Genomic DNA, 16,838 nt, shown 5'->3' on the forward strand with positions numbered 1-16,838 from the left:
TATGAATTTCAACTAGCTCATCGATTTATTTGATTTGAAATTTTTTTTATCGCTAAAGATTCATGATCGTGATATTCACATTTTCGTACATGATGAGGTTATTTCTCCCCATCGATGAATAATTCTATTTAATTTTAAGGTAAGAAAAGAGACACTTTGTAAAGGAAGATACATAATGCTAAGGCCATGGATTTTAATATATTGTACACAAGCTATAAAACACGAGATTCCATTTAAATTATTAATTTTACAAAAACGTTCCAATTTTTGGCAAGGTATACATACCTATCACTTCCTTTATATTTTTCAAAGAGTTTAACAAATTGAACATTCTCATTTTGAATATAATTTTTTATAACTTCATTATTAGCATTTAATAAGTTTCTTACGATTTTCAAAAATTTAACTTTATTTTTTTCTGAACTCGAAGGATCTAATAACAATATTCCATTGACATCAGGTTGCAATATACTTAATAAATCAGTCTCACTATCACCTACGAACCACAGTAGTTTCCCAGAAGCGTTGTATTTCTGAGATAAATTATTTAATATCCTAAATTTATCTGACCCAGTAACAGAGTTTCTACTAAAATCGCCTGTGTAAAATTCTTCGTTTGAATGATCCAATAGTAAATCGTTGCAATAAATGTTTTCCAATTTAATTGTTTCATCTTTTGATTTATCATGAATTCCATTAATCAAATTATAAATAAATTCCTTTGACCAATTAATTGAAATGATATAGAGATTATTTTCATCTTTATTTGCCTTCCTAAATTCAAAGATATAGTGTTTGAATTCTTTTCTGATCAGATTAGATCCATTTTGGTCTAATGATTTTAAATAATTTTTCAAATCATCAATTGAGATTCCTGCAAAGGTACCATTATTTACAATATTATCAACAGATTTCAACTCAATTAATTCTTTCAGTTCATCTTGATACTGTATCTCAGCATTTAATTTACTTAAATAGTTTACTCTGGTATTATTTTGATCAAATTCAAGGATTGGTAATTTTCTTTTGATACTATTTATATTCTTTGAATATACTTCCATATAATAATTCACAAAATACTCCCAATCAGGAATACTTTTTAAGGGAGCATTCGATTGACATTTGTTATTGCTCGATCTATAAGCTTGTGATCTTACGAAATAGGGCAACTTAGATAGCACTGCAATTGTATCATCGTATGTAATAGTTTCATCAAAATCGGCTATGATAATATTTCTATTTGTCATTGAGCTTATGTATACTTTGTACTGATATTTGAACTTTGCCTACTTAGCACAATTGTATTTGTCAACGATAAACTGGTTTATTAATATATAAACTATACATAACGCACCACCATTTACTAAGTTTTGATTTTAAAATAGTTTTGATTTTAGCTTGACGAGCACATTATAACAGTTCACATATCGGCAAGTTATAAACCCTGAGCGAAAAAGAAGATACAAAGTCAAGAAGTACAATTACTATTTTGATAACTATATATGTTCACACACTTCTATATCAATCCAAATTAGAAAAAATTAGATGAACCAACTCAAACCGGTGTGATAATATTTCTGTCTATGCAGACAATACGACTATATATGTATTCATGAGAATTTGGATACACCATATATTTAGGTATCGATTGCAATATATAAATGATAATTTTTTTAATTCAAAACAAGAAAAGATAAGAAAAGAATTTTTCTCTAAATAAGAAAGAGGTAATTTAAGTAATTGTATAATTATATTTAAAAAACATGTTAAGTTTATATAGTAATGAAAAGTAAACCTTTTCCATATGTTAAAATTAAATACGCTTTGATAGAAAATTTTTTATCTAGTTTTTGTTTTTCTTTTAAATATATCAAATGTCACAGTTACCCGCCTATAATCATTATTTACTGAGAAGGGTATATAATAAGATGTCACGACTATTAATCTAGAAATAGATTATAATCTGACATTATCTTAACATACCTGGAAAACAGTTGTAATAAAACAACTACAACAAGAACAGTATATGTCGTATATTTAATGGATTAATTCGAAGATAGTAAAATGTTAATTAACTTAATTGCCCTTACCTTTATTATTTAATTCTATTTTAGAGTTTGCAATAAGCAATCAACGGTGTTAGGTACCTGAACCCCGTCGTTTTTTTGTTTTTCTTCATTTTCTATGAAAAACCTTAATACAAATTCGTTGAGAATATTAAAGAATGAATGAATGACCTTATTTGTTTTTTCCTCCACTTTCTATCATTAAATTGAAATGATACGTAATCAATAAACAATGAACCATCGGACGACAGTGGAGCGTTCGATATTTATTATTATAATAATTTACATGTTTCATATTTGGGTATGTGGAGAAGATATCAGCATCTTAATAATACAGATAGAAACTGATAAACAAAAAAACGCAGACAAGACACAGCACAACATAACACAACCCTTGAATTGAGTTCATTTTTAAAGTAAGTGAATGACCTCAAAAGAGGACTTGCACCTTACCAATCCGTTTGATTATTGAAAAGAAACAATAGAAAATTCGTAGACATACTTGTGACAACCCGTATGATATGTCCAACTATTGAGAACAAAACATCTATATTAGGTCAACTCATTAGATTCGTTAGATCCTGCAAACACAACTACACTCATTGTAGTTAAGTGTACCATTTCTTTAAGCTCCTTATCGTAGTTTATAGTCTCAGTTTCCCCGAACACCGCTTAGGAAAAAACTTTCTTTTCATTTATGGATTATTACTGCGATGCTTTCCAAAACAGCTGCCCGTAACCATTTTCTCTATAGAAGAAACATTTGCCTGTAAACTATGATTCATGAAAACGTACGGCTTTTGGTCAACAAAAAAACCGAAAAAATATAATATAGAGCGATAGTAATATTATGATGAACGGGTGGTTGGTCTCCTCACTTTCTTTCCTTTCCCAATTGGAATGACTATATACCTGAATTGAGAAAAAAAAAGAGGGGAAACTGAGGAGATGTCTTGAATGTAGAAACTCGAATTATGTCATTGTAGAAATAACTACCCGTTAGGTCAATCTCTTTCTGGCCTGTAATCCTCTGTGTAGAAAGTGAACAGGCAAGACTATGTAATGACCAAAAAAAACAGTATTATTACTTTTTATGTTCAGAAGACAGATTCCCGACGGGAAAGATCTCTCTATAACAAGCCCCACAACAAAACATGAACTGTTCTGCTTTCTTTTCTTGCCACTCTTTCTCTTTTGGAGTCATTCAAATTATAAGGGACAAACATAGTACCATGTTCTTCTCTCGGTAATCTTCCGATTTTCTTTACCAAGTTCTCTCGCGTTTGTTGGAGGGTATTCTGTTTTTCGGAGTAGTATTTTTCTCCGACAATTCTCTAACAACAAAATAAACTTAATAAATTTCCTGCATAAGGGCGGAGAAATAGACGCACAAACGGATTTACCGATCATGGAATTTTTTTAGCCCCACATTTTTTTAAAATTAATTCCTTCACCCACTTTTTTTCCAGATTTTTTTATTATTACATTTTAGTCGCACACATTTTGTTTGATTAACATTCTCAAACGTAATTGTCGGATTTTCCTTTCTATACGAACGTTTCTAACAATTTAATGAAATAGTCATTTTCTATACCTACCCCAGATAAAATGGGTCTAAGCATTTTAAGAATTAGATACATTTTAGAATTAACATCTGCAGTATAGTAAATAAAAATAAGTATACATACAATAATATTCATACATTATACATCGACAAGTTACAGAGCCTATATTTTTAATTGATTTTCTTTAAAATTAATAGAGGATCTTCTTTAATTTTAATAGATGCACCTTAAAGCTATCCAATACTTGGAGTTTTTATTCAACAAAAAAAAACATATAGTTAATCACCAACAAAGAACAATTCAGAGACATCTGGAATACAAGTTCAAAATAATTAAATTAATGATATATAAAGAGGTGATAATTACATAAAATATCGATCTGGATCTTTACTTCATTCTAACTTCTATATATTTATTATATCTTAGTTTATAAGTAAAATAAAATATCATACAAAAATTACAAATATACAACGCATATAATTAATTCAAATTTAAACACAAATACAAATCCAAAACAGTAAAAATAATAATGACTACTTTTACTGATTTTATTCTCCTAAGGAATACAAACTATAAAGGGGCTCTATATGACAAATTCCCAAAGATATACAATGTTTATTTCATTGCTATTATTTCATGTCTATCTGGTTTAATGTTCGGTTTTGATATTTCATCAATGTCTTCAATGATTGGTACGGAAGGTTACATTGAATATTTTGGTACTCCAGACTCTACTACTCAAGGTGGTATTACTGCATCCATGGCTGCTGGTTCTCTAGGTGGCGCTCTTGTCTCTCCAAAATTCTCTGACGCTTTCGGTAGAAGAGTATCTTTACATTTATGTGCCGCTTTCTGGATCATCGGTGCTATTATTCAATGTGCTTCTCAAAATGTTGGCATGTTAGTTGCCGGTAGAGTAATTTCTGGTATTGGTATCGGTTTCGGTTCTTCAACTGCTCCAGTTTATTGTTCTGAAGTTTCTCCACCAAAAATCAGAGGTACTATTGCTGGTATTTTCCAATTTTCTGTCACTCTCGGTATTATGATTTTATTCTATATCGGTTATGGTTGTCACTTCATACAATCTGATGCTGCATTTAGAGTTACTTGGGGTCTCCAACTTGTTCCAGGTGTTATATTATTAATCTTCACTTTCTTTTTACCAGAATCTCCAAGATGGTTAGCAACTCATGATCGTTTTGATGAAGCTAAATTCGTTGTCGCTAAAGTTGGCGCCAAAGGTGATATTCATGATCCTGAAGTTAAACTTCAATGTCAAGAAATTAGAGAACAAGCTTTAATTGACAAGGAAGCTGATGCTTTTACATACTTCGATTTATTCAGAAAGAAGACCATAAGAAAGACTATTGTTGGTATGTCCGCACAAATGTGGCAACAATTATGTGGTATGAATGTTATGATGTACTATATTGTCTACATTTTCCAAATGGCCGGTTACTCTGGTAACACCCTTTTAGTTTCTGGTTCAATTCAATATGTTTTAAATGTCGTCATGACCATCCCAGCATTATTCTTAGTCGACAAAGTTGGTAGAAGACCAATTTTAATAATCGGCGGTATCTTCATGTTCTCCTGGTTATTTGCTGTCGCTGGTCTATTAGCTACTTACTCTGTTCCTGCTCCAAATGGGTTTAATGGTGATGATACTGTCCGTATCAGAATCCCAGATAGCGAACCTGCTGCTGCCAAAGGTGTTATTGCTTGTTGTTACTTATTCGTCTGTTCATTCGCCCCAACCTGGGGTATTGGTATCTGGATTTATTGCTCTGAAATTTTCAACAATGTTGAAAGAGCTAAGGGTTCTGCTTTATCCGCTAGTGTTAACTGGGCATTCAACTTTGCATTAGCAATGTTTGTCCCATCTGCATTCAAAAACATCACATGGAAGACCTACATAATTTTTGGTGTCTTCTCCGTAGCTCTAACTATTCAAACATTCCTCATGTTCCCAGAAACCAAAGGTAAAACATTAGAAGAGATTGACATGATGTGGGCAGCCAACATTCCAGCTTGGAAAACTGCTAGCTTCGAACCTGTATTACCAGAAATTGATTTATCCACTGATGATCAAAAACAAGGTAGTCAAGACTTTGACTCTAATGTTAACCATGTTGAGGATGAAAAACAAGTAGTATACCATAATGATATTGCTGACGATGTCTCTTCCTTATAAAAGAAATAAACCGTTTAATATTTATACTGGTATAAAATGCTCGACAATACATGTTTTCGATAATATTCTAAAAAAATAACGAACATTATTATACCTTTCCGAAGTAAATATTTCAATTACTAGAGTTTGTCGACAGACTCGTTTCCAAAATGTTGAGATATGTGAATCTACTTTTTATATAATAATATTTAATTATTTTAATGATAAAAAACTAATACTAAAATTTGATTTCTTTTCAATTCAATTAACTTACATATATTGTCATTTTTATTTACTGACACTTTAAAATGAATCTTTTATTTTATATTTACCAAAAGTTCTATTTTAAGAATTTTGGACGGCAATTATTTTCCATTTTAAATTTTGATAAATAGATTTTTTATTATATTACATTATAAAAGCTACTAAACATATCTATCTTCTTTTCATTTATCTAACGCTAAAATCATTGCAGTTCTACTTGGAATATATACTTGTAGATAGTTGTTTCTATCATTCCATTTTTCATTAGTGGTAAAAAAACTGGACTTTTCATCAATTCTGTTATGACCACCAAACTCTGGTTTGTCTGTGTTCAAAATAATTTTATATTTACCTGGCACCTCGACACCAATTCTATAGTCATTGAAGCTTTTCTTTGGATTGAAATTAAACAAAAATAACAATCCATTTCTTTCATAAACAATAACTTTATCGCCTTCATGTTTTAATGAGATGTACGCTTGTGGAGTATTCAACCATTGGTAGCTCCCTTCTGTATGTTGCATCGCTTTATCAAAGTTATACAAATGTTGATAACGCAACAAATTGTCATCCACTAAGTTGAATTGCCTACGAGCATAATGATAACTGTCATTGTTGTTCACATTCGGAAAATCTAACCACTCAGGGTGTCCAAATTCATTACCTTCAAAATTCAAATACGCTTCACCACCTAAAGAATCAGTAATCAATCTAATCATTTTATGTAGTGCAATACCACGGTCAATCACTGGTGTAGTTTCTTTCAATATTGTCATGCCTGTATACATTTCGGCATCCATTAACCAAAATGCTAACGTCTTATCTCCAACCAAAGCTTGGTCATGCGATTCACAGTATGCAACTACTTTTTCACCATGTCTTCTATTGGTCAAAGTAAATGCTATATGTCCCATGTCCCAATCTTCATCTTTCTTTTCCTTTAATAACTTAATCCACATATCCGGTAAAGCCATTGCCAGTCTATAGTCAAAGCCTACGCCACCGATATCTCTTGGTAGACATAGTGTTGGGTATCCTGAAACATCCTCTGCGATTGTTATGGCTTGATTTGGTAACAACTCATGCACTAAATCATTGGCCAACATCAGATAAGCTAAGGCTTCATGATCCACGTGTGATCTTTCCTTAGATAAATATTCGTTGTAATCACCACTAAAGGCACCATTTTCGCCAACACCATGATGAACATATAACATGGAGGTTACACCATCAAATCTGAAGCCATCGAATTGATAAACATCGATATAGAATGCTAGATTTGCCAATAAAAATCTTTGGACTTCAAATTTACCGTAGTTAAATAATCTTGAATCCCATAATGGATGCTCACCTCTGCCTGAAGTAAGAGAATGGAACATATGATGATCAGAACCGTCAAACATATTTAAACCATCTTCTACATTTTTTGAGGCATGACTATGGACAACATCCAATAAAACTATTATCCCCATAGAATGTGCAGTATCAATCAATTCTTTCAAGTCCTCAGGGGTACCAAATCTTGAAGAGATCGCAAAGAAGTTTGTAACTTGATAACCAAATGATGCATAGTAGGCATGTTCCATTATTGCCATTAGTTGAATACAATTGTAACCTAAATCTCTAATTCTTGGTAAAACATTTTGGGTGAAGTTTTTGTAAGAGGCAACTGTTGGCTCTGGTGAAGAGATACCAATATGAGCTTCATAAATTCTTAATGAATCCTTCGTTAAGTTAAAAGTTGGTCTTTTACTTTTGAATATATAAGGGTTCTCAGGATTCCAAAATCTACCTTCATAAATAGGACCGTACTTTTTGACGGTTTCTTTGTCTGGTTGTGTAGATCTTGTGATCCAAGCAGGCAATCTATAAATCTTTTCACCGTTATTAAGTACAAACATTACCTTGATTTTAGAATCGTGTTTAATTGCATAAGACGTACTACCATTTTCAACAATGGGTTTCACTACAATCTTAAAATTTCCAAAATCATCAAACCTAGTCAACTCGTGTGTGGATTCATTCCAGTTATTAAAATCACCAATTAAATAAGCCTTTGCAGCATTTGGACACCATTCTTGATAAACAATCTCTTTTGTTTGCGAGTCCACATGTAGCCCATACGTCTTATAAGAGTCTCTTGCAAACTCCTTCAACGAGATCTCTTTCCCATCACTTGTCGAGTGTTGAATATCATACTTATATTTATCAGCCAAGTATCTTCTTTCTGACAAAACATTTGCCCAAGGTTTCAACCAAGAGTCGAAGTCTACAACACCTTTAACATTTTCTGGAACTTCCGACATATTGTATACGTTGCTTTGTAATTTATGGATGTTCTACTGAGAAATATAGTTTTCATAAACCAATTAAATACTGTAATACAAAGAGAAGAAGGGCAATTACAATAGTTGCCAGTTATCATGCACTTATATAGGAATAATCGAAAGTCATGGTTGCAACAAAAATACATGAAAAGAAAATCAGCCATGCACACATGCCATCGAATCTTAAGTTACTAGTGACTATACATATTCCATTGTTCGAAATGAAACAGAAGTATTCGTCTGAACTGCTCTTGCTACTTCATGTAGACCTCTTCCAGGACTACTGGAGGAAAGGAGGAGAACAAGTGGAGAGAAGGCATCATAAGATATATGGTTGCGACAATAACCCAGACGATGATTGCTTAATCTAGGTTGCTTCATGCAATCAATAAGAGTAGAACCGACCTTTTGGTAGAAACAAGGATAGTTGTTGTAAGGATAATTGCGCAATTCGATTGCCTGATGGTGATGATTCTTCAAGGATGACTTTGCTCTCGGTTGAGAACGTTTGTTTTATTGCTTGGTTCCTTTACATGTCGCGCTGCTCTGGCAGAGGGGTGAGAACCAACCAGCGCGTTTCGACGCTGGTTAGCGGGGAAGGGGTGGTGGGTTGATGGTAGTGAAGCAAAGCTAGTGGATTCTAAGAATACTGAAATGAGTGAGTGAACGAGTATAACAACATTTTTCTTGTTGCATTTGATATATTCTATATGTGTATTTAGTGGGTGTCGTTTCCATTTGGAAGATTTACCATGCGGTTGCTTCGCGAGAGCCTCGAGAGAGAAAGCGATAGACTGATGCACAGACCCACATACACAGCTATATTTAAATACGTGGTTATTTTAATGTTACAATGGTTGGTTACTTAATTTTATTTAGTTTTCTATTCTTGAACTGACGTACAAGTGCAGTGGAATCAGACTAGCACACAGGTTGATAAAAAAACTGTAGCGTCTTGAGAGGCTGAACTAGGATCGATTTAAAAAATATATAACGTCAATACACAGCCAACGAGACCAATGAATAACGGCAATTGGCCCAGGGCGTCTTTGTATAGTTCCGCAAATGTGCGTAGTTCTTCGTAGTGACAAAGACTTTTTGGAATCTGCAGAGCTTGAGAGTGACCCGATAGGGTGTAGGCAAAGCCAATTTTGACTACTGAGAAGATCATTGGGTCGAATTCCATTGAAGGTAAGTCGTATCTTATAAAATTAAAATAGTAGCTCACTAGACACGGAATGGCAATAGCCACTGTGAACCACAACAGAATGTTTGGAACCACTATCATTAAATTTTCTTTCACATCCAAATCGTCACAAGCTGGGTAATGAGACAGAAGATATTTGAAGAATATAGTGAATTCTACTAAATGCAGAATAAATGCGATAGAATAGACGGTTGATAAATAGTCTTGCACGTTTTCGTTCCATTGTTGTAGCTTCAAGACGATTCTTTGCAACGGAGTGTGCTCTTCCATGGCTAACAAATCATCCAGTTCGCTTTGCAGCTCATCCGCATCCAGAGCATCTTCGTCTTCCAGGTCTTCATCCGAACGATACACGTACTCCTCGTCTTCTTGAGAATGGATACCTTCATCGTCGGCAGTTTTCTTTGGCAACAGTCTTGTGAAGTCGATGAAATTCGACATTTTACTCCTGTTTGCCTCATTTGAATCGTCAAGTGAGGCCGAGTCGTCTTCTTCTTTCTTCAGTTCCTTCCCATCATGTTTCTGGTTGGAATAGAATTCAACCAGTTCTGGGTACTCGAGCACATCGTCCAGTGGAGTGTCCAAAGTCTTCAAATGATTCTCCAACAAGCCGATAAGTTCCGTTTTCTTCAACGAATAGGGAATATCATTGACTTTTAATTTTTCAATTAAATCCAAGATGGCTGTTTTATTCCATCTGCTGAATACTGATTTCTTGGTGCTCATTATTGGCAAGGGTGCTTACAAGGCTGTGTGATCGCTGGGTGCTCAAAAGGGAAAAGCAAGACTCAAGAAGTGGTATCTAGATATATAGCAATTAGTTTATAACAATCACAGACCTGATGTATCAGTTGCCATAACCGACTTGTTTTGATGCGTACGTAACAGGATGTTGAGCATTGTCACAGTAAGCAACAAAACGAGACGTGGCATTACCCGGGGGGACCAAGCAAGTTAGAGAGGGGGGGTGGGGTCCTGAACTAGAACCCACCACCCTTAACCACACCGTCACTGCTGCAAAGTGTGCTATGTCATAAACCCAACGCCCCATGTTGTGTTGTCAGAAAAGACCTGTTTCCAATCTAAACATATAAACCTACACAGAGTCGGCGTCGACGGGGGCACGTATGCGTGCAAGTACATATCCGTTCTCACGACGATCGTCCAACACCACAAAACCATGAAAATGCGAAATACGAAACCGTTAATGAAGGCCACACCGCGCCGTGTTTCTCTTCCCTGCAATTCGTTTCGTTTCGTTTTTGTTTTTGTTGTTACTGCGTTAGGGAGACCCACTACCCAATAGTCTTCTGGGTCGACCGGTTTGAGTGGTTTTTACCGTTTCCGGACATGACAATAACAATCAACTGCAACGGGGTCTCGCCTAAAACGGCATACGACGGAATGTGGAACACCACACCAGCGCGACATGCCCGCAAGCGCGACATGCGCCATTTCGTTGCGCAGTTTTCCGCGAACACGCACCCACTCGCACTCCCTCGCTCTGTTTCCTTTCTTTTCTCGGAACAACCGTCAACAAAACAACTCAATTGCTCGCTGGCATGCATACATCTTGCCTCACACGGGCAAGATGTATGCATGCTCTGTGCTATCAGCAATGTCGCAAAACATATGCAACGTGATGTATATGTGTAACTGGAACTATCTACATGCTCACCGTCGTCGTGAAAATTTTCCCTTCACCTATTAATAATGACATGTATACCTATCATCAAGCTCGCAACATTTTTCTCTTTCTTATCGTTCTGGAATTACTATAAATACAATTGCATATTTGACTTGTGATTGTCTTCTCTTTTGTGCCGTTTCCAACTTTTCTCTGTCGGCTCGTTCTTGCACAGTTACAGGAGAACTACACACTTTCGTTTGGATTTTTTTAAATTAACAAAACTAATCAATCGCAAAAAAAAATAAAATAAAAATGACTTTACCAGGTGGTGTTATCTTAGTTTTCATTTTGGTCGGTTTGGCTGTTATCGCTATCTTGGCTACTATCGCCTACAGAAAATGGCAAGCTAGACAAAAGGGTTTACAGAGATTTTAAATTTACAAGAGAAATTAAAAAATATTTATTGTACGTCAATGAATAATAATTTCAAAAATATAAAACCACTTATAAACTCTAATACTTTAATACCCCAGAACATAAATATGTTTTATTAACAACTTAAAAATATTCGTTTTTAAAAACATTTAAGACTATATGATAAAGATAAATATTGTTGTTGTTGTGCAAAAATAAATTAATGTGGATTTTTTAACGTTTTGGTATAAAAAGATTTTCAAATAATGAATTGTGTCTTTTCTTGCTATAGTTTCTAAAGAACCTGTGGTAAGGAAATACAAAAAAATATTCTAAGAATCTATTTCTAGTCGCTGCTTTTTATTTTCATACGGTTGCCTTTTCTCTCTCTCTCTTGATTACGTGAAGTTCATGATTCAGTCATGAAAGTTTGGATTTTACAAGTGACTTTAAGAAATACATCGATTTGGAAAATGTGTGTCCTCCTAATCGATTCTTTTAGTTACAAAATCCAAGTCTCATCTCTCTAACATGCTCTTCTCTATTAAAGCCAGAAAAAAATTGCAAACAAATAAAAGATATTGGTCGCTGAAGGATCTTTGCATCTACTTCAATGTGCGGTTTTCTTCTTCATGGATTGCTAATTGTGTGTCTAGCTATTCGTGAGAAAAAAATTCCTATAAGTTACATTTCACAGTACCCAAGATTCGATTATTATCTTATGTTATGCTTCGAAAAGTCAGCTTGTGGATTTAGTTCTTATTATATATACCCTTTGAATTAATTCTAAAACATCCATTTTATTTATATAGTATATTATATACCTTTTTAAGTAATAATGAATAAAAAGAATTCTTCAAATTATTTTAAACGTTTTTTTTCATTCCTTCCATACATAAAAAAGTGCCATGACTGATATTAAAACAATAACCTGAAAGTACTAACAGAAAGCAAGCTCAGAGAAACAAATCAAATAAATGTCAGGTATATCTGTTCCTGATTACATCTCAACTGTACTCAAAAAGTATGATATCGATACTGTCTTCGGGATAGTGGGTATCCCCATAGTGGAGTTAGCAGAATCATTTATCACTAATGGAATAAAATTTATTTCATTTAGAAATGAACAAAGTGCATCATATGCTGCATCGCTATACGGCTATTTGAATAACAAACCAGGTGTGTTATTAACTGTTGGTGGTCCAGGTCTAATACACGCATTAGCTGGGATATATAATTCAATTGAAAATAACTGGCCCCTGATAGTAATCACAGGGGGTATAGAGTCACAACAAAAATATAAGAATGGATTCCAAGAATTAAACCACATTGCTCTATTGAATAGTTATATGAAGTTCACAGGCGAATTATCAACAGAGAATATCGATCTCTTGGTTTACGAATCAATGAGAAACTCAATGTTGAGTCCCAAGGGTGTATCATTCCTGGAGATTCCCGGCGACTTAATTCATAAATCAGTGGGAAAAAACATCGGTGACAGTTTGGCTAAACATAAACCAATTTTAGTCGATGCATTGACGTTTATACCTAATGATGATATCCTCTTGGAGACGGCAAAATTTCTATATGATGCAATGCGAAAAAGGGATCAGAATATGTTGGTTATTGTCGGTAAAGGAGCCATTGGGGCTAGTTCGGCATTAAGACATTTCATAAACTGTTTTAACTTACCTTTTTTGCCAACTCCAATGGCAAAGGGCATAATAGAAGATTCCAATGAACTAAATGTCTCTAGTGGAAGATCAATGGCTTTAAAGGATGCAGATGTGATATTAGTATTTGGTGCAAAACTGAATTGGATATTACACTATGGTGACACTCCAAAATTTAAAGACAACGTGAAATTTATACAAGTTGATAATAATACAAAAACAATCGGGTTAAATAATCAAAGAGGTTTACAAAATTCGTTAATAGGTGATATCGAATCAACTGTTAAGAAATTAACTATGATGATTAACCATTTACAAAACGGTCAAATGATAACCTACAAGGGCCTTTCGAAAGCTATCAAAGAAAAAATCTTGTCTAATGCAATCAAATTAAATGAAAAAGAGAATGCAACTCCTAGAGTCGTTCCTAATGCAAATTCCTTGAACTATAATGTAGTCTTTGGCAGATTAAAAACTTTATTCAAAGACGAGGAAACTATCTTGGTGACAGAAGGTGCAAACACAATGGATGTTGCTAGAATTTCTTTCCCAACTGATTTCCCACAACATAGAATAGATTGTGGTACTTTAGCCACAATGGGCATTGGTTTAGGCTATGCTATTTCGACGAAATTGTCAAAACCAAATAAATCAGTTGTTTTAATTCAGGGTGACTCTGCATTTGGCTTTTCAGGTTTGGAATTAGAGACTTCAGTAAGATTTAACCTTGGGCTGATCGTTGTCATCATGAATAATAGTGGTATTTACCACGGAACCACGAAGGATCATTACTTAAAGGGCAAATATGCACCTCCAACCATCCTTTCACAAAACTGTAGATACGATATAGTTGGCAAAGGGTTAGGTTGTGCTGGGTACTTAATCACCAATCTCGATGAACTAACCAAATATTTCAAACTTGCAATGATTAGATCAATCAAGTACAAAGAAACTAGTGTCCTAAATGTTCTCATTGAACCTGGTAAACAAGGAAAATTAGAATTTGGATGGCAATCCAAACCGCGTCTCTAGTTAACAAGATATATACATACAAATACTTTTTATAAGAAATAAATATACACTAATTTTAATAAAACAACATTGAAAATTACTTGAGTGACTACATAAGTTTACGGTTTGTCCTTATGATGCGGCTGAGCGTCCACAACTTTCTGATTTGAATAGAATGAGTAGTGTAACTTGCAAGAGTAACATATCTCACTTCAGTTCAACTCATAGTTGAATAATTGTAGCTCCTACGATTAAGAGACCTGTTTACAAAATGGAAAATTTTGCAAAAAATTTTCAAACCTTTATCAGGTGGGAAATTCGGTGAATTACAACAAACTTTTCATTTTGTTTTGAGTATAAGTTACCTACCCGTGAGGGAAATTGGTGTAAACTAATTTTACAATAACTGCTCTGTCATAAGAAATCGTAACTAGAAGCTGACAGAAATGTCAGCTTCTAGATGGGAAAGGCAGAGGTTTTAATCAGTGTAACGACTATTAAAAAATACTTGAAGCAGGATCGGTGTTTGATAGAGATGGAAAGGGAAGGATGCATATGCATCTTGATGTATGGTGTTCTACCTTTGTTGTCTCTTCTTACGCTGTTAAAGAAAAACTTGTGTGACTTATTTTGTCCTCTTTGTTAGTGGGAAACCTCTCTTGAGGTTCTAGTTTGCAGAGATAGGAGAAGGTAAGGTCTGTTGAGTGCAATCGTAGGATACCTCTGTTATGAACAGACTTCTGTCTTGACGTTAGTTCGATTTGATGAAAGTTTGTGATTGCTCAGGTGAACCCGATACCGATTATTACAGTTATTCAACATTCTTTTTTTTTGTACTGTGATCTTTTATGTTATTGGTTCTTCGTTATAAACTTTTCAATATCCTGTAGCCTATAGCACTGCTTACTTCTGCGTAGTGAAAAATTGACTTGATATTTAAATCAGTCTCGATGAGTTTTAAAAGGTATCCTTAAAACTGCATATTGTTTGTTATTTTATTTGCATTAGCTCACACTATTCAAACATACATATACGCATATACATTTATCTAACTACAACATCGCAATATATCACATATTTTATTGTGATAGTTGGGATGGGCTATGAATCCTGATGTTGTTGAATCTAATTCAATCAATGATAACGTTTCGGATCCAACATCTTCTAAGTCAGCTTCCACTACAATCGGTGCTTTGAGTGCTGGTGGAAGATCAGTTGTCTACCAACTGACATCTTCATATCTTCGTACGCCAGTTAAATTGTTTAAGCCAGCAAGGTTCGATTATTTCCACTATGTTCGAGTCATCCTCACAGGTGATGCAAATAATACTGCCATTAATAATGATTCGCAGAGCGTAAAAAATAAATTTTGGTTCAAAAGATTCTCCAATGCTCATAAATATACCTCCATGGTGGAGAATTCATCATTGGGTTTGTTAACGAAAGCATTGAATAAATACGGTTGGAGAGTCATACCAGATAGAGTTCTTCCGCCATTATTGGTGAACTCAGCAACTGGTATTGTGTTATATTCTACTTATTTAGCATCATTAACTGCGCTCTCGAAACCTCATACTAATGCTGAGCAATATGTGACGGTGTTTAAATTACAAGACGTTTTTGCATCCGGGTTCCTAGCAGGGTTTGCACAGTCTATAATCTCGACTCCAGTAGATGCTATCTATACCAGATCTTCAACTTTAGAGATATTTGAAAGTATTAAAAAGTATAATAACTTATGGATCTTTGCCCTTGATAAAGTAAAAGAAATTGGGTTGATAGGTTGTTTTAGTGGATTCACTTTAGTTGCAATCAAAGAATCCTTCGGGTTTGCAATATATTTCACTACTTTTGAACTAATTAAAGGTACCTTATCAAATTTTATATTAAACTTGGTGAACAGTTTTAGAAAATTTAAATTTAAGGTTAAGGAATCATTCGATTTTAACAGCGAACCGACTTCAATAAATGAAACGGCTTCTAAGCAAGCTTCCACTACCTTTTTAACTGTAAAAGAAGAAAAATGGGTAAAGAGATCTTTTATCTTCATGGGAGGCATATCTGCTGCTTTACTACTTCAATTATTTCAATACCCATTCACTAAAATACAGAAGATTCATTTTTCAAGACTCGAAGCCTTTGATATATACAACAGATCGTTTGCAAAGAACTCAAAAGTTTTACAGAACAATTCATTAACCTTCTCTAACATGATATTAAGACATCCTAAGAGGTCACAATTTCATATCTACTACCATTCATATTTTGATACATTCACTCATATACATTTTATTCATAAAACCACAGGTGATCTAACAAGATGGTTATATAAAGGCTTTACTAATAGAGCAATGACAACAATTCCAGGAACGACAATAGGACTGATTTTATTAGATTATATGAGGTCAAAATTAGAAGATGACATAATTACCAGTACAAATCAGATGATCATGAAGTAGTAATAAAATATTATGATTATTATGATGATTTATAAATATTCTATAGATT

At 34.0% G+C, this 16,838-nt stretch overlaps 7 protein-coding genes across 7 annotated transcripts; 4 read left to right on the forward strand and 3 right to left on the reverse strand.

The window, feature by feature from the left end:
* Positions 1 to 233: 233 nt before the first annotated feature.
* On the reverse strand, positions 234 to 1,247 carry CTO1 (Cto1p; the record flags this gene model as incomplete). Its single annotated transcript, XM_003684447.1, has 1 exon — positions 234 to 1,247. The coding sequence occupies one exon, from the start codon at positions 1,245 to 1,247 to the stop codon at positions 234 to 236; it is 1,014 nt and encodes a 337-aa protein (XP_003684495.1).
* Positions 1,248 to 4,160: 2,913 nt separating this feature from the next.
* TPHA0B03900 (sugar porter family MFS transporter) lies at positions 4,161 to 5,825 on the forward strand (the record flags this gene model as incomplete). Its single annotated transcript, XM_003684448.1, has 1 exon — positions 4,161 to 5,825. One exon carries the CDS (start codon positions 4,161 to 4,163, stop codon positions 5,823 to 5,825), a length of 1,665 nt encoding a protein of 554 aa, XP_003684496.1.
* Positions 5,826 to 6,250: 425 nt separating this feature from the next.
* GLC3 (1,4-alpha-glucan branching enzyme) lies at positions 6,251 to 8,374 on the reverse strand (the record flags this gene model as incomplete). Its single annotated transcript, XM_003684449.1, has 1 exon — positions 6,251 to 8,374. The coding sequence occupies one exon, from the start codon at positions 8,372 to 8,374 to the stop codon at positions 6,251 to 6,253; it is 2,124 nt and encodes a 707-aa protein (XP_003684497.1).
* Positions 8,375 to 9,374: 1,000 nt separating this feature from the next.
* On the reverse strand, positions 9,375 to 10,328 carry GTT3 (Gtt3p; the record flags this gene model as incomplete). Its single annotated transcript, XM_003684450.1, has 1 exon — positions 9,375 to 10,328. One exon carries the CDS (start codon positions 10,326 to 10,328, stop codon positions 9,375 to 9,377), a length of 954 nt encoding a protein of 317 aa, XP_003684498.1.
* A 1,216-nt stretch (positions 10,329 to 11,544) lies between these two features.
* TPHA0B03930 (uncharacterized protein) lies at positions 11,545 to 11,667 on the forward strand (the record flags this gene model as incomplete). The annotated part of the gene is made up of 1 exon (XM_003684451.1): positions 11,545 to 11,667. The coding sequence occupies one exon, from the start codon at positions 11,545 to 11,547 to the stop codon at positions 11,665 to 11,667; it is 123 nt and encodes a 40-aa protein (XP_003684499.1).
* Positions 11,668 to 12,623: 956 nt separating this feature from the next.
* PXP1 (putative indolepyruvate decarboxylase family protein) lies at positions 12,624 to 14,351 on the forward strand (the record flags this gene model as incomplete). Its single annotated transcript, XM_003684452.1, has 1 exon — positions 12,624 to 14,351. The coding sequence occupies one exon, from the start codon at positions 12,624 to 12,626 to the stop codon at positions 14,349 to 14,351; it is 1,728 nt and encodes a 575-aa protein (XP_003684500.1).
* Positions 14,352 to 15,433: 1,082 nt separating this feature from the next.
* TPHA0B03950 (uncharacterized protein) lies at positions 15,434 to 16,789 on the forward strand (the record flags this gene model as incomplete). Its single annotated transcript, XM_003684453.1, has 1 exon — positions 15,434 to 16,789. One exon carries the CDS (start codon positions 15,434 to 15,436, stop codon positions 16,787 to 16,789), a length of 1,356 nt encoding a protein of 451 aa, XP_003684501.1.
* Positions 16,790 to 16,838: the final 49 nt, after the last annotated feature.

Source organism: Tetrapisispora phaffii, chromosome 2 (genome assembly GCF_000236905.1).
Source record: "Tetrapisispora phaffii CBS 4417 chromosome 2, complete genome".
NCBI lineage: Eukaryota > Fungi > Ascomycota > Saccharomycetes > Saccharomycetales > Saccharomycetaceae > Tetrapisispora > Tetrapisispora phaffii.